A 25,417-nucleotide genomic window follows, 5' to 3' on the forward strand; every position below is an offset into this window, starting at 1 on the left:
AAAGTGAATACAAAAAAAAAAAGTCTAGACCAGGGTTAAAAAAAAACAAAACCGGCAAAAAAATTAAATGTGTACTTAGCTCTACTGATGAAGAAAAGGATTTAGAGATTAAATATGTAGAGAGTAAGAATAGTTTAGGTGGACTTGGATTGAGTTTGAGCAGTGATAATGATGAAGAAGATGGAATTTGGCCTTTGCGTGAGGTTGGTGTGAAAAACTCAAACGAGAAAAAGGTCACAGAGACTCAGAGTCATAAATTTGATGTTGGGGGGTGTCATTGTGGGGGACTTTGTAGCTGTGAAATACATTTACAGGGTATACCCTGGAAAAATAACGGAAATTTGGAATGGCGAATTTAAAGTACAGTTGACCCCAGTTTAACGAATTCATCGGGACCGAAACTTTTATACATTAAATCGGGGTTATTCATAATATCGGGGTGTGAAAACAAATTTTAAAAAAAAATCCCTCTTATCTTATCTAAAACTCCTAATAAGCAACTGGGCAAAAATATTCATAACTAGAAAGTGTACACTTTTTATTCAACGTTCCACTGTTCATTGCACACAGGTTCATTTCAAATTTTAAACTTCTTTGTAATAGATGCTTGACAATTTCCTTGATACATGACTCAAAATAGTTCTAATTCGACATAATGGGAAAAAGAAAATTCTGTGTCATTTGAAGCCTGCTACATGAGATATGTTTTTAGAGTTTCCAGGCAATGTTAAGCATTTGAAAAAGTAACAGTTTTAATGAGACTTTTACTATTGCTTTCTTCAACAAAATCACTCTTCGTTGGTTGCCCCCTCTCCCATCAAAAATTGCTGATTCTAAGAAAAGTCTTTTTCTGCTTCGAACGATATGGATATAACATTTGGAAAACAATCCAATATTTCCTAAGTCAACTTAACAAAACAAAATTTTTTTTTCGGCTGCTAAAATTATTTGCTAATTCGGGGTTTATTATTCAGTAAATAAGGGTTTTTGCCTTCATTTTAGTCAGGGAAAAAGAAAATTCGCTAAATCGCGAAATTCGTTAAATAGGGGTCCGACTGTATCTACAATGGAGAAATATCAGGGAAACTGGTATTGGCCTGAACACATGAACCTGGTACAAATCTAATAAAAATAAAATCATCAAAAAAATTGAACCACCTATTATGATAAGCAGTGACCCTGCACTTTATTCAATTGCCATGTGACTTAACTGAATGATTTGACTTTGACTTCTTATGATTTGTACATTTTTGTCAATATACTTTTTGTGTACTAAAAAATGTTTTTTTTTTCTTTTGTGACACATACAATGTAGTCACATCATGTAATGACATCCTGGGAGATATTTTACCCATGGGATAAGAAAACAAGATTTAACTTTGTCTTCTAAAATTAAGAACACATTAAAGATTACTTCAAGGGAATCATACATATATTATTCATATAAATCAGAAAATTTACTACATTTTGGCCAAGATTTGAAATTAACATCTCACTATTTTACAGAAATGACGCTGAAAAAGCTTACCTTGCACTGGCCATGACCATTACATGGATTAGTTAACCCACCAAGGCAGGGCTTACATTCTGGTCCAAAATGATTTTCTGGACAGCAAACTATAATTTAAAGGAAGAGCATTTAAGTACAACTTTCAGGTAATTAACTTGAAACCAAAAAAAACCCCTGAAACAATTAGCATGAGCATGGTTAATTTAAGATCACTGATAATATGAACAACTGAAAAAAAAAGCTTCAATTATTTACTTATTACAATCTAAACATAAAAGTAAAATGTCACTTAGTATTTTTTAAATTTATCTATTTTGTCAAAAGCTCTTGCACCCTATTTACTTATTTTTATGTGTAGATAACAGAGCAAAAAAATTGAAATCTTACTAACTAAAATTAGGAAGTTATATAGTTAAATTTGCTTGACACAAGATTCCCACGAAATTATACACCACTGCATATTATCGACTCACTTTTTTTTTTTCAGCATCTTAAAATATGCTAGAAAGCATATTTAACTTCAAAAAAGTTATGTCCTAAACAAAAATACAATTTTTTTAATGTTGTAGGGTCATTCCATGAAAATGTCAACCTGTAGGCCAAAAGTTCAAACTCAATTAATATTAATGCATCATTTTACAGATAACATTCTTAATTTTTGAATCTAGTAGAACATTTTTCAAGATGGATGCCAATGGAGAATAATAACTGCTTGAAGATCTTCAACAACAACATGTAAAATTTAAACTATAAAGCATTCAAGAAATAGGACATGTAATTTTTTAAGCATACATTTTATATGAATTTTTTTTTTTCCAGTAATTGCTTTCACATTGAAATTTCAGTTTAATTTCTTTCAAAAAAATTTCTTTTTTTTTTCTTGTTTAGCCTAATTTGAATTGTGTTTAATGGTCCGTTACATTCTCACAAAACATCGTATTTTCTCTTCCACATTTTTTGTAGGACTATAAAAGAAAAATTTTGCTTTATTACCTTCCCAAGAACTACTTAGAATGCATTTATAATATGAACATTTGTTAAATTATTTAAACAATTAGTTATCAGCATGACGAACGGTAACAAACACTGCATCTTTCGAACATTTAGTTCAATAAGAAATAACTGAAATGTATATTTTTAAATAATTTAATTTTTTAAATGTTACTGCATAGCATTTTGTAATTTTTGTAACTATTGCCTTGATTTTTTAACACATATTCGTGGAATTTTCTTGGGTAGTATTTTTATGGAAAAAAAGGGCGGCACAAAAAACACGAGTTAAAGCATAGCAAGAATGGCTGGTAAACAAAAAGAAAATGACAGGAAAAAGCAGCAGAGGGTATGTGAATATCACAGGGGGAAAAAATACATAATTTTTTTTAAAAAGATTTAAAAAATTGAGAAGATTGAGGAATCAAAAATGAGGTCAGGAGATGAGAATCAATTGCAGGGAAGCTAGTAAGCTAACTTTGTATAGAGTTGTAAAATAATGCAACCTCAACTTTCTCAACATGCGAAGACTACAAAAGATTCAAAAAGCATGCTCTTCCAAGTAGTACCAGGGGGAAAAAGGTTCTTACATTTTAGTTTGCTAAATAACAATAATAATAATGGAATTACTGTAGCAGAAATGAAAGTCAAAAAGGTCCTGGAAGAAGCTTTCTTGAATAAACAATCCTTACAATTGATTTTGCTTTCGTAAAGAAGATTACATTTCTTTATAGTTTTCTGGAAAAAGAAGCTCCGCTTGTGAGTGATTAAAAAAAGTGTGTCGGAAAGACTCACGATAGAAGTAAAACTTTTATCTTTTCTTCTTTTTAGCTTTCAAAACTGTCATTTCACCTGTACATTTCATCTCGCGCCAAAATCTTGTTCTTTCTGTGCCAGACAAGCATATTCACAAGATAATTGTATATTGTTGCCTCAGAGCAACAGTAAGACATTTAACCCCAGTAATAACACTAAGATATCCTACTGTTGTTCTGAGGGAACAATTTTCAATGAAGAAAATAGATGATAAACATTAAGAAATCTAAAGATTACTCAAAATCCGTCTTTTAACTGTTGCTAAAAACAATAAAAAATAATAGCAATAATAAAGTTAATTTTTGTAATAAACGTTATCCAACTAAATTCAAGGCTGAACCTTAGCAATGTGAATTATGCTTTTAAACTGATGACTTGAATCAAAGAAATCTTTGAAAATCTGCATTATTCAAAATTTTTAAAGTGCTCAAAATCCACAAATATATGCTTGCTTATGTTAGCATTGAAATTAATTTGTTAAATTTATTTACAGAACTAACTTTATAGTTACTATCAGTTTCATTGTTTTTGGCAACAATTAAAAACCTACGTCACTTCTGTCACAAAAAGAAGGTTGAGGTTCAGAAATTTAAAGTCCTCGCTTAAAAAGTTTCACTTTAAAACAGAGGAGAAAAACATTTTTACAAAGCAAATAAACAAGCATTTGTTTAATTCAAGTTGAAACATTGTTGATAGTTGTGTTAATTTTAAGACAAAGAATCAGTGCTTACTTAATAATTAGTATTTGGACACATAATGGTCTAAAAACCTAAACAAGTCGGTTTCTAAAATGAGCTTCAGTAAGTGTGAAGAACGTAACTTCATAGTTCTTCACGTTTACGTTTGTCATGCATCATATTTTGAAGAAATATTCATTTACAACACACTATAACAAAAGTGAGTATTTTTGTGCATGCAAAATAAAGTTAAGGAATGAAAATAACGCATTGCATTTATCTTACAATAATATCTGCCGAAACTTTAGAGAAAATGAGAGCTGAATTTCACGTTTCAAATTCAAGGTTGCAAAAATGCTATGTTCATCATACTATAGTCACTTAGTTTCAAAAACCAATTTATGTGATTTATACTGCATTTTATTGCATGAATATTATAAAGAAGCTTTATTCTTTCACAAAATTCTGCAAAGCCACAAGTAAATGATTAATAGACATTTAAAGCTCGTGTTATGCAACAAAACAGAGTCTGAATGTTATGTTCTTCATGATGGAATGACTCTGTATATACAATAGAATATAACAAGCAACATGAATTTATGTTCTTTTCATCAATTTTATAGAAAAATTATTTGGTTATCAACTCAACAAATATTGTGCAAAAAGTCTTACCTTGCAATTTGTCAATGCATAAAAAGTAAAATATGTCTGGATATGAATTTTTTCCTTTGAACCACCACTCCTCAAGGAGATGCTCGTGTTCTTCTGCCAGTAAATGGCACTGCAAAAAAATATAGACATACATATTAATGAAATCCAAAAAAAAGTGTATTAATTTTTGTATGGTATGAATAAATTAATTCTAATGAGCAAATATTTTCAATTCCAAGTACAGTTGTCCCCACTTAATCAGGTGACAGATAATCGAATACTAGGTTTAACGAATTATAGGAATATAAATCTATGGAACAATTTAAAAAATCCCATAGCACTGATTTAAAATTTCCGCACTTTAAGAAATATTTTTTTCATCCATACGATGCTCAATCATATAAATTTTCAAAGTTTCTTTAGCGAAACTTTGTTTCAAGTAAGGTGGGCAATAGCGTTCCTTTTAATAATCCGTTCATCAGCGGATTGTTCATTCTTTTGATAAGTTCATTCAACTCGTTCATTTGAACGACTTTGTTCATTTTAAAAAGTTGCAGGTGATCTCTCTACACGACATACAAATACAGAAGTGATGACCAGCAACAGGCTCTGGACCCAGCTAAACTGGTCCTAGTCAATTTACAATTCCCAGTGAAGATCAATGGCCCTCTTAAAACTATCTACTCCCTTGCTCATTACCACCTCTTCCGATAAGCTGTTCCAAGGTTCCACTACCCTGCTAAAATAATTTTTCCTAATACAGTAGAATACCTTTATAACGCCGACCTATAAAACGCAATTCTCTATAAACCGCACAACTTTTCAGAAATAAACAATAGGTTTTAAAGTTTAAAAAATCCTTCTGTTTTGCCTTGCAAACATAAAAATTGTTATGCAAATTAGATTTTGAAACAGTTTTTCATCTTCTCATCATAATTTAAAGCTTTTAAATGTAAATTATTATTCACAGTAAAAAGAAAATACCAGATGGCTCTTGAAAATGCAGCTGTTATGCAAACAATGAAGCTACCAGAAATGCAAGATAATTCACGTTCTTTTGATTGTGAAACATATTTATTTGTGAATAACTAATTCTATAATTAGTGCTTTACTACTCATTGCAGATAAAACCCATTCTGAAGTGCTAATATAGATATATTCTGAATATTAGTTTCAAAATTTGTGAAACAACCTATATAACGTCAAAACCTGCATAATTCAAAAGCTTTGTCCCAAGGTGTGCGTTATAATGGTCTTCTACTGTATCCATGTTAGCCTGTGATTTAAATAGCTTAAAACAATGACCCCTTGTCCTGTTTTCAGTGCTAAACTTCAGCCCTGTAACATATTTTATTTTAATAAATTTAAACAACTGAATTATGTCCTCTCGGTCTCTTCTTTGCTCAAAACTGAACATTTTTAGCCTTCTAAGCCTGGAATCATAGTCTAAATGAGAAAGTCCATTTGTTAAAGTTGTAGCCCGCCTTTGAACCCTTTCCAATACATTAATATCTTTCTTAAGATAAGGAGACCAAAACTGAACAGCATACTCCAAATGAGGTCTTACCAAACTTCTATATAAGGGCAGAAGAACTTCTTTAGATTTGTTTGAAATAGAATCTATAAACCATTATTCAGGTTTAGATGTATGTAGCAATTATAGTTCATTTTGTAAGATATTTTTCAGTTGCTGAATGGTAAGATATGTTTCCCATTCCAAAAATTGCTAGTTCCATTTCAGCATCTCACAAAATTAAGTTACAAAATTTTATTATATAAAACTGTTTGTGACGTCAGAAATTTTGCAAAATTGAACTGACGTGAAATAGAGCACAAGAGAGATTCTAAAGACAAATATCATATCTCCAAGCAGTTACAGATGAAAATAAAATGAAAAATAATTTTGAATGTGTACTTTAGGTTACATTAAAAAAAAAAAAATCCTAAAAGAGCGTTCTCCAAAAAAAAAAAAAAAAAAAAGGAACAGGCGACAAAAAACACACGAATAAAAAAAATCTTAATTAAAGCTATGTATGTTAAATATACATAACCTAAACAACAATATTCTAATCATAAAACGTCTGCTTTTGAAATAAAAACTTGCGTAAATTGTCGAAACTAAAGTTTTTTGACCCCAAAACAAACATTGATGAACCCTGACATCTACCCAAAAGAAAGAGGTGCGTTCCTTTGAATATTTTTTTACAGCTGCGATACTGTATACATACATATAGTATTACTAATAGACCCAATAGACCATGTACGACAAAAAAAGTAACAGATATATTGGTAGCTCAGCGGAAGTACCAGATAAATTAATTTAAAAAAAAAAGATCTAAATATTAGGGAGCTTCAATATCATTCCAGAGTAAAAAATGAAAACAGAAAAAGAAAAAAAAAACACAACAATTTTTAAATAGGGGGAAAATTTAGATATTAATTATCCTTATTAAAAATCTCTGGATATTTTGTGTAAAATAAGTGATTTGGAAGTCGCCAAGCAAGTTAAAAACAAAGCCAAATCAATAAAGGTGGTAGTTTAGCAAGTCCAAACATTTCTTTTAGTAACCCAAACAAGTTACACAAAACATTACTAATACAGCATTGTGGCAATTAATTGGGAAATGTTTTTTTTCCCCCGCTTTATCAAATGAAAGCGAACGAATATGCACTCAAATTCAGCTCAGAGTTCAAATGGCAGTTATTGTCAAACTAGTAGCTGTTTGTATGCACCAGTTAAGTAGCAGGCACATAAATTCTTTCACCAAGTGGCTAGAAGTTGGCAGTGTTAGTTGCTCGCTTAGTGTGGGAGTAATTAGAGTCATGGATATCAGCCTTGAAACATGTGCTAAAGTGATTGCACTTAGAGAACGCACTTCTAATACGTTAGAAGAAATAGGCAAAATATGTGGAGTGAGTAAATCAAGTGTCGGGACAATATGGCAGACGTATAAGACAACAGGAAATGCTGGAACCAACCATATTGGAAAATGCGGCCGAAGAAGATCAACTTCGGCTCGTGACGACAAAAGTTTAGTGTTATGAATTCTTGATTATAAGTATTGATCTGTCCAAGTCCATGGTGGTAGCTGGTGTTGACATTGCACCTTCAACAGTGAGGTACAGGCTTTTAGAATGTGGGCAGAAAGCACGTCGACCATATAAGAAGCAGCTTTTCAAGCCTCGCATGAAGTAAAAAAGGTTAGAATGATCACAGAAATATAAAACATGTACTGAGAAGGACTGGGAAAAGGTTTATTTTCTGACGAAACACATTTTGTGGTGCAGGGATTTAGATCCAGATTCGTGAGAAGGAGCAAATGAGAACCTCTTTGTTCGCACCACATTAATCATGCACTCAAGTGTCTGTCCAAAAAGATGTTTTGGGGTAGTTTCAGCGTTTCAGAGACATAATCCCTAGTTCTTGTAGAAGGAATGATGAACAGTGCCAGCTACACATCAATATTGACCCAAAATGTGCTTCCAACCATGTCCAATCTTTGGCCAAACGGAGATGGACTTTTCAACAAGACGGCGCGCAATGTCACACATCGAAGCAAAGTGTCAATTTCTGCTTTAAAAACAAGTTTACTGCACTGGATTGGTCCGGAAACTCAGACTTAAATCCGATTGAAAATTAGTATGCTATCATTAAAAAACCTCTTTATAAGTTTGACAGTGCTAGGATGGAAAGGCTAATTTCATGTTTTTTTGACATATGGTCTAAAGATATTGAAATCAAAACTATGTGTGCCAGTCTAGTAGTTCCATGCCAAAACATGTCTGTGATGTTATTAAGTTTCAGGGAGGTTAGATTAACTATTAGTTTCAAATTTATTCATGAAAAACTTGTGTAAAAGTGATTTTTTTAAAAAATAAAATGCATTTCCCAATTAATTGCCACAATACTGTAGATACATTCGAAAAATGCAAATGAACTGCAACAGTTAAAGAAAAATGTTGAAGGGGAAAGTTCAAAAGTTCAGAATGAATATATTGTACTGCACTGAGAAAAAATAAATTTGAGATTGATTGCGAGTCAAAAATTTGGAGGTGAATGTAATTCAAAAAAAAAAAAAAATGCGATTTTATCACAAGTGCATCAACTTGTGGTTCAAGGTTCGAATCTGCTTCCCGTTCAAAAGTGTGGTCATTAATTTTTTAGATGAACGTGTTGCATTCTCATGCCTTATTGAAATTATACTAAAAACCTGTAGCTATAAGACTCGCAAAGGACTTGACTCCATAGATTATAAGGTTAATGTTGTGTCTTAATGCTATTAACTTTAACTGTGACTGTATGAGAATGTAAACTGGATCGAGATCTAACTGTAACTGGGAAAAAAATGCTTTCACCGTTTTTTAAGATGTATGTAATTTTTGTGTGCTTGTGTCAGTAAAGTATGTGTTGTTCGTAAGCGGTTTCGATGTTCGTTACTTAAGTAAACCCACGCACCACCTTCCAACTAAGATGAATAAGGAAGGATACAACAACTGGCGACGATGTTCGAGAGTATAAAGAGTGCGAAATCAAGTAAGGATTAGGTTTATTAAACTGAAGACAGCTCAAGGTAGGAATTATTAATTCTGATATATTTCTAATTGAGAAAAATCTGTCATGGAACAACTAGTTCAGCAATTAATTGAGCAAAATAAAATGCTTATGGAAGCTTTACAAACCAAAGAACAACCAGATTCAAAATCGAAAGCAACTGGTGTTCAGTTTGATAAATATGACGAAATGTCAGAATCATTTGATTCATTTATTGAGCGCTTTAAAGCATTTTTAGATATTCAGAATGTTGCGGAAATTAAAAGAGGTAAAACCTTGATTTCTAGCCTATCGGCTAAGTTGTATAATTTGCTAAAAAATTTGCTTGCTCCAGAAAATCCTGCTGAAAAAGATTTCGATACTCTTATTGATATTCTTAAGGAACATCTAAATCCTAAACCGCTCATAATTCCAAGCAGACATATGTTCTTAAACAGAAAACAACAGGAAGGGGAAAGCATAAGTGCTTACATAGCGGAATTAAGATCGCTAGCGGTACCTTGTAATTATGATAAAAACATGTTAAATACAATGCTCCGAGACGTTTTCGTAAGTGGGTTACGGGATAGAACAACCTTAGATAGACTGTTCGAAGAAGATGATTTGGAATTATCTAAAACATTAGCTATTGCTTCGGCTATGGAAAAAGCTTCTCAAAGCTCAAATGCTATTATTGGTACGAAATTGAACGTAATACATTCAATTAAAAGTTATACGAAACAGCCCGTAAACAAAACGAAAGTTCAAAACTCGGCAGTGAAAATTGAAAAACCGTGCTATAGATGCCTTTTGAAGGATCATTCTCCGAATTTATGCAAATTTAAGACTGCAAAATATCTTTTTTGTGGGAAAATAGGGCATATTAAAGTAGCTTGTTTTGCTGCCCAGAGAACACCCAAAACCAAAAAGAATTTTGTAAAACAGAAGCAAGTGGGGGAAAACAATATAAATAGCGTACCCATGTACGAAGTGACACTAAAGTCAAACTTAAAGGAGGAACCAAAACAACCTCCAATAATGATTTCGGTTTCCATTGATGATACACCAGTGCAGATGGAACTGGACACAGGGGGAACTGTATCAGTCATGAGCATAAAAAAATTCCGGAAAATTTCTGGAAAGGAACTTTCTCCTACTAATTTAGTTTTTAAGACGTACAATGGAAATTCTCTTGTACCTCTGGGATACGTAACAGTAGATGTTAAATATCATAATCAGCAACAGGAATTAAATCTTTACCTAGTAGAACAAGATTTAGACACGATCTTTGGTCGAGAATGGTTACACAAAATTAATATTGACTGGGCAGGCATCAAACATGTCAAAACAACTGGAGCTGAAAATGATCGTTTAAAATTACTTTTTAACAAGTATGCAGATATTTTTGATAATTCGAGTGTTGGGAAAATAAAGAATTATAAATGCAAATTAGAGCTGCAGCCGGATGCAAAACCTATTTTTTGCAGACAACGCGTTGTACCTTTCGCTCTTAAGAATAAAGTTGAAGAAGAAATCGATAGACTTGAGAGGGAAGGCATTATAGAAAAAACAGAAACAAGTGACTGGGCGACCCCAATAGTACCAATTGTTAAGGCAGATGGCAGCATACGATTATGTGCTGATTATTCAGTCACGCTGAATAAAAATCTTAAAGTCCAGCAATACCCCTTGCCGCGAGTAGAGGAAATTTTTTCATCACTCAGTGGGGGTAGAGTTTTTTCTAAAATTGACTTTAGTCAAGCTTATCTGCAGATGGAAATGCACGAAGATAGTCAAAAACTCCTCACAATAAGCACTCACAAAGGCCTCTACATTTGTAAACGTTTAATGCATGGGGTGAATGCCGCACCAGCGGTATGGCAGCGCTACATTGAATCTGTATTTAAGGATTTAGATGGGGTAGAAGTATTTTTTGATGATGCTCGCATTGCTAAGCCCAATATAGAAACCCATTGCCAAAAGTTAGAAAAATTCTTTGAAAGATGTCGGCTTCATGGCCTAAAGTTAAGTAATAAAAAAAGCAAATTTTTTCAAAGTGAAATACAATTCCTCGGGTTCAAAATCAATGCTCAGGGCTTGTCAAAAACAGATGACAAAATTTTAGCTATTATGAAGGCAAAAACTCCCCAAAATGTTCAAGAGATTCAGTCGTTTATGGGACTTGTAAATTTTTATGGTTGATTCTCGAAAGATATTGCAACATTGGCATATCCGCTGCATCAATTGACCCGTAAGGGGGTTCAATGGAATTGGGATGCGGAATGTTCTGAAGCATTCGATAAAATCAAGAAAGAAATATGTTCGGACAGAGTCCTTGCTCATTACGATCCAAGCTTACCAGTTATCTTGTCAACAGATGCTTCACCTGTTGGCTTAGGCGCCGTCCTTGCGCACCAATTTCCCGACGGATCTGAACATCCTATTGCATTTGCATCTCGAACATTGACCCCAACGGAGCAGCGATATTCTCAAATAGATAAGGAAGCCTTGGGAATTATTTGGGGAATAAAAAAATTTTATTTATACTTAAAAGGTAGAAGATTTACTCTGGTCACTGATCATAAACCTCTTGTTGCCATATTTAGTTGCAAAAAAGGTCTTCCTGTATTGTCAGCAACAAGATTATTGCATTATGCATTATTTTTACAAGCGTACCAATTTGACATTATATATCGGAACACTGCTGAGCATGGTAATGCAGACTTCTTATCACGACTTCCTTTAAAATCAGAAGATTTAGATCTGAGAGATGAAATATCTATGTTTCAAATGTGCCAAATTGAGACTTTGCCAATTACTTCAAAGGATCTTGCTAGAGAATCCAAGCTTGATGAAGAGCTAAAGCCCATCTATCATGCCTTAAAATCAGGGAAACATGTAAGAGGAAAGGGAGATGACACTGCCCAGTTTGCTGTAGAAGATGAATGCATCTTACGTGGATCCAGGGTGTGCATTCCAAAATGCTACCAAAGAAGAGTACTTGAAGATCTCCACACAGGCCATCTGGGTATGGTGAAAATGAAGGGCATAGCCCGCTCATACATCTATTGGAAGAATATTGACAAGGATATTGAAGAGATGGTAAGAAGCTGCACAGAATGTGCAAAGCATAAAGCTGATCCCCCAAAAGTTAAAACACACTACTAGGAATATCCAAGTGCACCCTGGGAGAGAATTCATATAGATTTTGCTGACCCAATCTTCGAACACATGTTATTTATCGTAGTGGACGCGTACTCCAAACGGCTTGAAGTATTTCCTATGAAGAAAATTACTTCTGCAAACACCAACGAATGCCTAAGAGAGTGTTTTTCGAGATATGGGTTACCCATTACCCTTGTCAGTGATAATGGACCGCAGCTTAAATCAGAAGAGTTTGAAAAATTCCTGAAATGCAATGGTATTGTACATAAAACTTGTGCTCCTTATAAGCCATCTAGTAATGGTCAGGCAGAGTGGTATGTATATACCGTTAAACAATCGCTAAGGGCGATGTCCGACTTCCCAGGTTCCCTTCGTCAAAAAATAAACACGTTTTTAATGCAATATCGCAAAGCTCCAAACATGACTACCCAACAAAGCCCATCATTCATGTTTATGAAGAGAGAGATAAGGACATTAATTGATCTGCTCATACCCGATGTTCGACACCAGATAGATCTAAGACGAAAAAAAGATATTTGTTTCAGAGATCGATTTTTCAATACCGGTGATCGAGTCGCTGTACGGAATTATCGCCAAGGAGATAGAAGGTGGAAATTCGGTACAGTCGTCAGTAGAGATGGTCACCTGCATTACACCATAGATGTTAACAGACAGTTATGGAAGAGACACATCGACCAGATACGCAACACTGCAGTATCCGAGTCCGAGACGTCACAGAGTACAGTCCCTAGATACAGGGTACAGGAATCGTCCACGGTTCAATCCAAGCCAAATAGGGAGTCCGTTTGCAAGGCTTCCTGAGATTCTGATGAACCCGCTAGCTCCAATGTTTGTCCAAACTCACCTGTGGTGCACCCCGATCCAAAAAGTCCATCCAGAAAGACAATAATGCCTACAGCTGCTCCAGATCCCAAGCCCTTGCCAGCTGCTGAACTAACTCCAGTGCTTCGACGGTCAACTCGAATCAGAAAGCCTCCAAAGAGACTTGATCTGTAGTTATAAGGACTTTGGGGTTAGGGATGTAGTGTCTTAATGCTATTAATTTTAACTGTGACTGTATGAGAATGTAAACTGGATCGAGATCTAACTGTAACTGGGAAAAAAGTGCTTTCACCGTTTTTTAAGATGTATGTAATTTTTGTGTGCTTGTGCCAGTAAAGTATGTGTTGTTCGTAAGCGGTTTCGATGTTCGTTACTTAAGTAAACCCACGCACCACCTTCCAACTAAGATGAATAAGGAAGGATACAACAGTTAACAGGATAATAATTTTATTTGCTCGTTTCACATTGCAAACTCTGCTCTTCCAATCATCCGAACAAGCAAGTTTTAAACCAAAGCTATTGTTGCCTTGACAACAGGGATGCCGACACATGCGGCTCAAAACATAACTTTATATAAACTATTTGCAAGGCTTAACATCCTCCCACCTTAAGTTAGCGTGAGACAACTTAACTATCAAAAGTTATAAAGTTCAAAATTTAAGAGGAAGTCCAAAAGTTCAGACATAATTAAGTTATTACAAATTAAGTCGGTCAGGAGGTTTTATCAGTCTTCCAAAACTTGAAAATTTGGCATCATCCGTCATCAAACGGTTGCCCTTTCTTAACTCATCACAATTTGGCGAAATTTCCATCGGAAAAATCCTCTGAACCAGTCTAAGCAACTGTCTTTTGCTTGTTTGTAGACGCACTACTCTTGATATGCCATCTTTTCCCGGTATTAGCTCTTGTACACGACCTAACGGCCAATCAATACATTTTGTACTATCACTCCCAATTAAAACAATGTCTCCAACTTTAATTTTCATGTTGTGCTTACTATTATCACGTTTTTGAACTAGAAACCCTAAATACTCTGAACGAAATCTTTTTCTCAGATCCACTATTAAATTTTGACGATACTTTAATCTTCTGTTCAGAGTAGTCGTGTCAGCGTGATCTAAATCAGGAACACCCAGTTGTCGAAAATCCTGTAAGAATGAATTGGGTGGCAATGGGATTGTTTCATTATCGTTGCCCGATACAAGTGGCCGAGAGTAGGGCTCGACCGATGGCATTTTTTGGCCGATGGGCCGATGCCGATTGTTGGCCGATTGTTCAAAGATGGCGGATGGCCGATTGTTTTCCTCCAAATGGCCGATTGCCGATGGCCGATGCCGTTGGCCGATGGCAAAAAAAAAATCAAACAGAAATAAATTGATAAGATTGTCAGGGATTTAAAGGATGATTGATTCATTTCACTTTACTTACTTTCTACGAATAAGAAATTGTAATCACAAAAAAAAAATCAGATTTCGACCTAAATTTCTATTTTACGATTACCCAATTTAAACTTCACAAGTTTTACCGGCACATCTGTATATGCATATGTACCTAAGAACATATAGATGACCGAAATATCCATTTTGAATGCCTCCTCAGTTAATTATCGCAAATTCTCTTGTGATGTCTTCATGCGCGTAAACTTGCATCACTCAAAAACGTTATGAAATAGTAAGTTGAAAACTCATACGTACGTAGTATGATTTAAAAGTTCGAGGACAAGTTGTATAAAACCTTATCCTAATAGTTCACATTACTGAAGCACATCTATCTACAAAATAGTCACCTTGAACGACTTTGCACCAGGCCAACGTTCGTATAGCCTTAGAAGCACTCCTGGAATACATTTTTCGCAACCTCCTGTAAGCACCTCCTGTCTTGTACTGCTGCTTTAACTTCATCGTGAGGAAGAAGGAAACTTTCATGTTAAGGAAGCAAGGTTCGATTTGTCAATACTTTGATATGACAAAGAAATAACATAACGTTTCGTCGGACTTAGCTCCGTGTGACTTTTACCTGTTCCCAGCAAAAAAAAAACATTTGCATGGACACCGCTTTCTTCCTTCAGGAGAAGATAAAGCTGCATCATAGAAGGTAGCGAAAAATGGCTTCCAGGAGTGTTTCCAAACGTTATATGAACACTGGCAGAAGTACATAGTCCCTCAAAGTGACCTTTTGAAGGTGGATGTGCTTCGGTAATGCGAACTATTCTGGGTAAGGTTTTATACAGCTTGTCCCCAAACTTTTGGGTCGTACTGCGTTCAATCTGTATAGGGTGTAGTTATGCTTCTCCTTTTTTGACTGCTGTATGATGAAAGAGAAAGAACAACAGCCAAAAAAAAAAAAAAAGGAAAGAAAGAAAAGGAAGAAAAACAAAGAGACTGTTTAATATCCAGTTGATTTTTTTTTTTAATTGAACATATAACTAAGATTTCAGTAATATTGTAATAATGCATGGATTTAGGTACACTAAACGTAGTTAAAAAACATTAAACTATGTTGTTTAATCATTCAAAAAAAAACAAAAAAACATTAAGAATAAAACTATGAAACTGTCCACAAATTATGCAATTAAAGTGGAAAGATTGCACGTAGACATTTTTAGTCATCAAATTAAACAAAAAAGGTAACAGATAAATTGCAATATTAAATCATAATAGGAATATTTTTATACTTATTTAAAATTTATGAATAGAAAAGTTTCCATTTTTCCTAAAAGCTATAACAGTGACATAAATTTTGCTGAAAAAAGAAATACTTATTAAAAGAGTGAAGTTCTTAAAACGCAGCTACAACAAACTCAATATTTACATCAAGTTAATAACTGAACACATATACTACTTGCATACCTGCCAACATGTCTACTTGGAAAACCTTACAATCTCCCGTTCAAAACCTTACAATGATTCAAAATTACAATAACACTCTAATTTCCTTTACATTTTTATTACATTACAAGAAACATAACTGTACTAGAAAACATAGAAGGCCATTGAAAACTAAAAACAGAAATGTTCAAAAAATTACAATATCTTGATGAGGTACTGGGGTACCTAATTTTGGTCCAACCTCATACTGCAAATTAAAAAAAAAAAATTACTCTGCCTCCATACTTTTTAAATGTTTATAGGTAGCAGATTTAGCCAACAAAGCTTATTGTTTATTTTTGGACTTCATGATACCAATTTTTGAAAAAACAAATGTAATATTGCAGTCTGCAGAACCGAAAATTCATATTTTGAATTCTTTATTGTTAGAAATGTTTAAAGATATTTTATGCAAATTTGTTCAGCCATTTGTTCTCAAAAGTTGTGTATGTATAACTGATGTGAAGTATGCTGAGAGATGCAACCAGAAAAATGACCAAGATTTGTTAATTGGTAGTGCTACCTTAAAAGTAGTCAATAAATTAGAAAGTAAGGAAAAACAGCAATTTTATTCTGATGTTAGACAGTACTTTTCTGCATGCTGCAATTATATCAGACTCAAGTTTCCTGTTAATAGCGATGTATTAATGCATGCTGAAGTTGCGGACATTGACAAAATTTCCCAAAAGTCTTTCATGGATGTGCATTATTTTTTGTTTTAGTCCGACCACATGCAAATTTTTTAGCAATTTCACATTTAGGAAACATTTTTTTTAAAGAGTTGCCCTGCATGATCAGCTATTGCTATAGGCAGATTATGCTCTAATATGAAACTGGTGAAGAGGCACTCCGCGCGTATGACATCACTTCCCGCAGCGTCGTCCACACGATTAAAGAATGTCCCGATTCTCTGAGATTTTTCTTAAATTGCCATATAATCTTGGTGCTTTTTAGTTGCAACATGGTCCTTAATATCACTTTTGCCACCATGCGCAATTTTTACATCGCAACTGCAAATGGTACAGAGCGCAAATGAGGGCCCTTTCCTTGACTGTTTTATGCAGGGGATTTCTTGTGCATAGGATTCCAGAAACACTTGATTATAACTTTTTCCTTTTTTCTTTTCCATTTCACGGCAGTGACGATTAGTCAATCCAGAAAGAAAGAACACTGTTACGGAAGCAAAATCCAAAAATAAATTCACACGAGGCGAGCAACGCCGATTACGCTATTGCTGCACGTCTTTCTAGCCGGCAGGAGTGGATGCTCAACGAGTTGCTAAAAATCACGATCGACGCATGGAGGCGGGCTTAACAACTTACCTCGTTTATAAACAAATAGCGCATGCGTAGAGGCTAGGAGAAAAGTGTTGGATGGTACGTTGAATTTGCGCATTTCTTCTTCGCGTAAAGGCTCGGGTTTGGAAGCTCAGTGATCACGTAATCACCATGCGTAAAAGCATTGCGCGGTGGCTCCGGTCGATTGTAGATAGATGGGCTTGAGCGCGTTCGATTGTTTGAACGAAAGTTTTGCATTTTTAGGTTTTGAGGGAAATTTTACGCGAAACCGTACAATTTTAGTACAGAACCTTACAACCGTACAATTTGTACCAAAACCGTACAATGTACGGCCAAACCGTACAAGTTGGCAGGTATGTACTTGATCTGATGTTTGCACAGATAATATTGAACCATATGATTGTTTGATCTTTTATGAAGCTTTACAAACAAGTTCAAATTATTATTATTTTTTTTAATTTAACAATAATTTTCTGAAATTTAAAAAATTGCATAATAGAAAATCCTTTAAACTTTTCTATAAAAACGAAAAAACCTTATTCATTGATTTTATATAAATACATCAAAATCGTATAACTTACAACAGAAAAAATATCGATCGCTATTAATAATGCAAAAAAGACGACGCATTACGAAATATAGATGAAACAAATATGAGAAATACGCAAAATTACATTTCTTGACCAAAATAAATAATCGCTCTTTTTTAGTACTGATCCGCGACCACCAACGCCTCGGAAGAATTTCTGAATCTACTTCAGCACTTCCGAAAAAAAATTCAAAAATTTCTTTGATTTCCGAATTATGTCACCATTCAAAACGTCTTTAATCAATTTTTTACGTTAATGCTCTAAATTCTTTCTAAACAATAGATAAAGTTTGAAAGAAAAAATCTCTAATTTTATGAATGGTGTTAGTTTTAAACAACTCAGAAGTATAACTAGAGTTTAATTTTAGAAATTGAGGGAGTGGAAGGAAAGGCATGCAAGTGTTCTCGGAAGTTCAAGAAATAGTCGTAAAAAATAGAGTTCAAAATCATTACAAACATTGAGCAGAAAAAAAACTTTCAAAACTTGCACCCGAGTTTGTTTTGACGTGCAGTGGCGGATTTAAAATATAGCAAATGTTACAATTGCGCGAGAGGCCGTAGGAGTTACAAAAATGCTTATGATAAATGTTTTACAACTTCTGTGATAGAGAAATAGGGCCCCAAACTTGTAACTCCGCCGAAGCGATACAGAAAAGACTGCATTACTGTGATTCATATTACAAATATCGAAAAATTAAAAATTACCGTCGGTTCAACGGGAATGTAACAAAATGACACAAAAACCGGTTGCGCCATCTCATATTTGTTTGCATAGTCTCCAATTCGGCAATATATCACCAAATGATCTTCAATATGAGACGCTATATTAGTTTTGCATTGAAATAAGTAATTAATAGCCAAAAAAATGAGTAAAAAGGCTTTTTAGAACACCCGATTGAAAACAAAAAGGGAAGTGCACAACTAGAACGTACGCACACCCCACATGCAAAACTTGATCCTTCTACAGCTTACCATTTTTTAGTTATTACTTATGAGAGATACATACGTACATCCAGCTGCTAGAAACAACGCAATAATTAACTTGTTTGGTACCTGAATGCAGTATTAAAAACTCATTCAGGGTTGACTAAAATAGAAATTCATACTGAAACTTAAGTAAACAATTTTATATGAAAACAATAACTCCCTTTACTTTGTATTAAAAAATAAAACAGCAAAGCTCCTTTATTTTCAAAAACATCGGCCAATTCCATCGGCTTTTCGATGTTTTTTAAGGCCGATGGGCCGATGTTTCCTGCAAGTTAGCATCGGCCGCCGATGCCGATGGCTAAATTGTTGAACCATCGGCGCCGATGCATCGGTCAAGTTCTAGCCAAGAGTTGATTATCCATTCTGCGTCACATAAAATAGTTGTCATTTCTTCATAAGAAAGAAAAGCCTTCCCTAAAATCTTTTTTAAAATTTGTTTCATGAAGCCGATCAACCTTTCCCAGAATCCACCCCACCAGGCAGCCGTTGGAGGGTTAAACAGCCATTTAATTTTCTTTGTTGTACTATATTCTGCAAGTTTGCTCCAGTATACCAGTTTTAAGTGATTTGCAGCTCCAACAAAGTTTCTTCTGTTATCACAGTATACTGTAGAAGGACTTCCTCTTCGTGATACAAATCTTCGAAAACTTTGAAGAAATGCTTCGGTGGACATTGGCAACAGAAGTTCTAAATGTACTGCACGATAGATTGCATAAGTATATATACAAATCCAGGCCTTAGACCCATTATTTAAATACAAAGGCCCCGTCAAATCGAAAACAATTATTTCAAATATAGCAGCGTCTTTCACTCTATTTTCCGGTAAGACGCATGCATGTGCACTCAAATTACGCTTCGCATACCTTAAACATGTAACACATTTTGATATGACACTTCTAATAGCTTTCTTGCCATTTAAGATCCAGTAGTGTTCCCTTAAGATATTTAATAGCATTTGAGAGCCTGCATGACAGTTCTTCACATGTTCCGTCATTATGAGTCTTTTTACTGCTTCATGATTAGGTGGCAAAATAACTGGGCTTTTGAAATCAGCAGAATCTGATCTGTAAGTTAGCTTGGTTTTGAGACGAAGAAGACCGTTGGTTTCTTTATAAGTCGCAAACGAATTTCAGATGCCTTATATTCTCATCATTAAAATATTCCATCTGGATAGTCTTCAAAATTATCCTTTCAGCTTCAGCGACTTCTTGATATGATAACTCACCATTCAACCTTGTTGATGGATTTTGGCAGTTAAAAATGAAGCGTCTTACCCAAGCTACCATGCGTAGTATTTTGTCAAAGCTTGAAAAATAATGGTAGTACCATTCTATAGAATTATGCCTACCTTTTTTATCTTCAATATTTTCATTGGAAAAACAAGCAAAAGTATTTTTTGACTTCCTTTTTTCTTTTGATGTAGCCTCCAAGTCGTAATCTTGATCAGAAGAAGGCCATTTCGTTGGATCGTCTTTTATCCATGAAGGCCCCTCCCACCATTTAGATTCTATCAAATCTTGAGAAGTACAACCTCTGGAGGGGAGATCAGCTGGATTTAATTCCCCAGGAACCCATTTCCAACATTCAGGTGCCGTCAGCTTTCTAATTTCCTTGACACGATTACTTACGAACACCGACCATATTTCCTCATTTTTTATCCACGCCAAAACTGTTGTTGAATCTGTCCAGAAATTAAGTTTTATGTCCTTTCGATCAACGTAGTTTAGTCCTTCCAATACAGAAGTACACAATCTTGCTCCAATAAGTGCTGCAATTAACTCCAAGCGAGGTATGGCGATAGTCTTTGGTGGGGCAACTTGAGATTTTGCAGCCAAGAGATGAACTGTTACTGTGTGACCCCTTTCAACTCTTATGAAAACAACAGCAGCATAAGCATGTTGGTTAGCATCAGAGAAGGTGTGAATACTGATGACTTGGTTTTCATCAGAAATGTTGATCCAACTTCGTATAGTGATTTTCTCTAATACATGCAGTTCATTAAACCAACTTAGGAACTCCCTTCCAGATTCAGGATCAACCTTCGAGTCCCAAGATGTTTTCAGTTTGCAATCTTTGGAGAAGTAACTTCAGGAATAACATAACAGGACAGGCATATCCTATAGGATCAAATACTTTATGCGTTAGTGATGTTACTAAAAGAACAATTTTATCAATCAGTTGAAATTCTTTCAGCCAACCTAGTTTCAGGAACAATGTATCATCTTTTCGATTCTAAGATATTCCTAACACTGTACATGGTAGTATATCCTTTTCTCCACTATAGTGCCAATCTCTTAAATTGAATTTTCCTTCCACCATTACAGTTTTCCCAACTTCTATGAATTTAACCAGTTCATCTTTATGATCAACACTTGCTACCACGTTATCAACGTAAAAGCTATTTCTCAGTTTATGAATTAATTCTTCATCCCAGGTCGAATTTTCAGCATTTTTTCTCAAGTGGAAATCTAGAACCGCTGATAAAAGGTAAGGGCTACTGATCAAACCAAAAACAACTTTGGTGTGACGAAATATTTTTAATTTACCGTCTTTTGTCCACCATAGAAAACGTAAAAAATTTCTGTCTTCTTCATGAACACTTATTTGCAGAAAAGCTTTCTCAATGTCGAAAGTGACCCCATATTTTCTTTCTCTGAACTTCAACAGAAGATTAGGAATAAGTTCTAAGAGATTCGGACCAGAATTCAAACATTGATTTAAAGAGGGCATTGATTTCTCTCTTGCGGACGCATCAAAGACAGGACGAATTTTCGTTGTTCCATACTGTTTCACCACAGGTCTGTGTGGCAAGTAATGACTTTGAACTACGGTTTCTTCTAGAGGCACTTCTTCAATTATACTCAGTTTATACCACTCTTCTAATGTTTCATCATATTTTGCGTACAAGTTCTTTGAATTCAATCCATTGGTCATTTTTTCTAATCTTCTTTTTTCTAAGTCTTTATTCGAGGGCAACGGAATGTGTTTTCTTCCTTCCAGGGCAAAGCAATTTCATAACGCCCTTCTACATTGACTGTCACAGAATTCAAAAAATTCATCTTCGTCATAAAATCTTCTTCTTCTTTTGTCTTCCGTTGAGTTGAATCGGTTATTCCAATTACATCTAAATTCCACAAATCTTCAATGGAAGCTTCTTCAGTAAATAGTAATGTCACAGTTATGGTGAAATTTTCATTACTGCTAAAAAAGGGTAATTTTCCCATCAATGTCCAGCCTAAATAAGTTTCAGTTGCGAGAAGACCGTTAGAAAGTTTAACTTGTTTGCCAGTAAAAATACCTGCAGTGATATCAGCTCCTAACAGTATCTCAATCGGACCTGCTGGATCATCAGTATCAGTAATCGCAATGTTTAGATTTCTAATCTCTTTCATCCATGAACCTTTCTTCACAGAACTAACATTACCACATATTATTGGCTGATCTAAAACTTCAAAATTTCCAGTATATCTTCCATTTAAATTTCCTAGTTCAACTTCATAAAGTAAGTGTTTCCTTTCATTTGTTTTGTGCCCCCCAAATAAAGAATGCACGATTGTTTCTTGTCCCAAAGCAACACAGCCTAATTTTAAAGCGGTCTGTTTCAGAATGTAAGAACGTTCCGACCCTGAGTCGATTAGTGCTCTGAGAGACATACATGAAGAGGAACCTTTAGCGTTTATCTTTAAAGTTTGTAAAAGTACATTAGGATGCTTAGCGAGACTTGTCATAGCAGACGAACTTCGGTCCCTGTCAGTTTCATTACAAACAGCTTCTCTGTGTTCAACTTTCTTTTCAGTTAACATTTTGCATATCAAGGGAACATGGCGTTTACTGCAAACAATACATTTCAGCTTCGCTTTACATCTTTTAGAATTATGCCCGATTTTTAAACACGAAAAACAGGCCTGTTTAGTTTTCAAAATCTTTTGTTTTTCATCTAATGGCATATTCTGAGCAAGAAAGCAGTCACAACTATTATGCATTTTAGCGCAAAAAATGCAAACATTTTTTCTCTCGTTTTGTATCAGTAGTTCTGACGCAGTTGCGAATTCTTCTTTCCTCAAATATTTGTTATTTCTATTCTTCATGTCCTTTTTTCCAAACCCAAAACCATCCATTGCCATAAAAATTCGTTGTTCTCCTTCAACTTCATTTTTTAAGAACTTCATTAATTTCTCCAAACGGCCAGTAGGGGTAGGATCGGAATCAACATTTCTTCTATATGTTCTCAAAATATCTTCTGATAAGCTACTTTCTACAAGTGGACATAATAAAGGAGCACATTTCTCAGAAGTAATGCCTAAAGATTCGAGTGCCCTCATAGCGGACTCTAGCTTATCATAAGCAGCATGAATTGGCAAAGGATCGGCAACATTTTTAATGACTAATTTCAACAGTTCTCGAATATAGACTTCAACCAACATATCATCTTGGCCAAATCGATCCTTCAAAGCTGCAATTACTTTTGGATAATTAAGACCAGTTGGCGGAAAACTCAGAACAATTTCTCTAGCTTTTGTTCCTTCTTCAGTTGATTGAATCAAATATTGAAATTTGTCTTCAGGAGCCAAACTTGAATCCTCATGAATTTTAGAAAACTGACTCCAAAAACCAAGCCAATCAATAATCTCGCCACTGAACTTCTTAAGTTCTAGCAAAGGCAACTTAAATCTTCTTTTCTTTAGACCGGATATAGAATCTTCATCATCAGCAATGTTATTCACTTGTTTTGTCTTTAAAAGAAGATTAAGTTTCTTATATTTTGCAGAATATTCATCAACTGTACCACTTTCAATTTCAAAATCACCTTCTGTAGTTTTTTCATCTTCAAGCATTATATTTAAAATTGCTTCATTTAAGGCGACTAATTCATCATACCTTTCACTAAGAAGTTTGAATTCTGCCAACATTTTGCAATTATCTGCAATACTAATGTCCTCAATTTCTAAAGACGTATCAATACTATTAAATAAACGGGTAAATGCAGATCTAATCACTTTACGCTTTTGTATTAAAGCCATGATTGAAACAAAAAATATTTAATGCATTTCTTAGCAAATAATTTTCTTCAAATTTATACCTGTTCTCTTTACTTTTTGTCAAATATCAATACTATGAGTCCTGTACACTTTGCTTTTTCCAAACTTTTATAGCTACAAGTCCTGTCTCACGGACGCCAAATGTTGCATTCTCATGCCTTATTGAAATTATACTAAAAACCTGTAGCTATAAGACTCCCAAAGGACTTGACTCCATAGATTATAAGGTTAACAGGATAATAATTTTATTTGCTCTTTTCACATTGCAAACTCTGCTCTTCCAATCATCCCAACAAGCAAGTTTTAAACCAAAGCTATTGTTGCCTTGACAACAGGGATGCCGACACACACGGCTCAAAACATAACTTTATATAAACTATTTGCAAGGCTTAACAGAATGAATGGATCCGAATGTTCATGAACAACGCATCCCTAGTTTCAAGTCAAATTTTACATCTCTTTCTTGCAAAAGGTCACTTGTAATCTTATTAGCTGGCTTCTAGCTGTAATCTTATCTAAGGTTGTAAAATGCATTAGGGGTTGGGTAAGAATGTTGGAAGAATTGGACCACATGCAGTGAGCGGATCTTAAAATGTTTCTTTGATTGGCTCTGGTCTTGTCCTGTCTAATGCTTCAAGGAACTTCCCTTCTTTCTGTGTAGAAAGTAGTTTCCATGGCCATTTAGTTCTTGTTCATAGAAGAAACATTTGTGAATGGAATTGTTAGACTTGGTTTGACGTGTGACGAGGCTCTGTAGCTGGAGAATACGGAAAGGATTTTTCTGAAATTTGTCAATTATTTATTTTTAGCTCTGCTTCGAAGTGATTGTGGGGTAAAATGAACGCAAAAGGAACGACAAAAGCTTATATGTTCAGTTAAAAGTTTTGGAAGCAATTAAAATAAGAAAAAAAAACGCAGATGGATAATTTTGAAAGAATTTGGGATTTCTAAAAACTCAGGATTCGAGAATAAACCGAAAAGCTGATAAAATTGAGAAAGAGTTCTTTTAAGGGAAAAAAAAACTAAGTAAATGTAATTTTTTTATGCATGTTGTTTCTTGTATTCCAAGAAAAATCGAAAACCCTACTTAATTGAATAAGGCAGGTAATAACAGTTGATATTCGTTTAAGAAGGGCTGACTGTAATAAGTTAAGCTAATACACATGATAAATGTAATATAAGCAACCATAGGGTTAAAAGTACCAAGTGATTGCATATTTCTCACACTATTTTCAAGACAATGCAAGCAATCTTTAAAAATAATCACTTTGTTACAATGAAATAACCTATAACTTCTCACTAATAAAGTTAAAAATTAATGGATATTTCAGTAAAACATTAGCAGCATATTACATAAAAGACAATAGAATAAAATTGATTCTGCCATTCTATTAGTAGCTTTTTATAAGCCTGTAAAGAATGATGGTTTGGCAGCATATCCGACTTCTTTT

At 34.4% G+C, this 25,417-nt stretch overlaps 1 protein-coding gene across 2 annotated transcripts in view; it reads right to left on the reverse strand.

Moving 5' to 3' along the window:
- Positions 1 to 25,417, reverse strand: part of LOC129231550 (cysteine-rich with EGF-like domain protein 2) — a 63,838-nt gene that overhangs the window by 20,840 nt on the left and 17,581 nt on the right. For both annotated transcript variants that reach the window (XM_054865903.1, XM_054865904.1), the window contains exons 5-6: positions 4,666 to 4,774; positions 1,529 to 1,617 (exon numbers count right to left, since the gene is read on the reverse strand). In XM_054865903.1, the coding sequence (XP_054721878.1) occupies positions 1,529 to 1,617; positions 4,666 to 4,774 (198 nt within the window). The remainder of the gene's footprint in view (positions 1 to 1,528; positions 1,618 to 4,665; positions 4,775 to 25,417) is intronic.

Source organism: Uloborus diversus, chromosome 10 (assembly GCF_026930045.1).
Source record: "Uloborus diversus isolate 005 chromosome 10, Udiv.v.3.1, whole genome shotgun sequence".
In the NCBI taxonomy this organism is placed as follows: Eukaryota; Metazoa; Arthropoda; class Arachnida; order Araneae; family Uloboridae; genus Uloborus; species Uloborus diversus.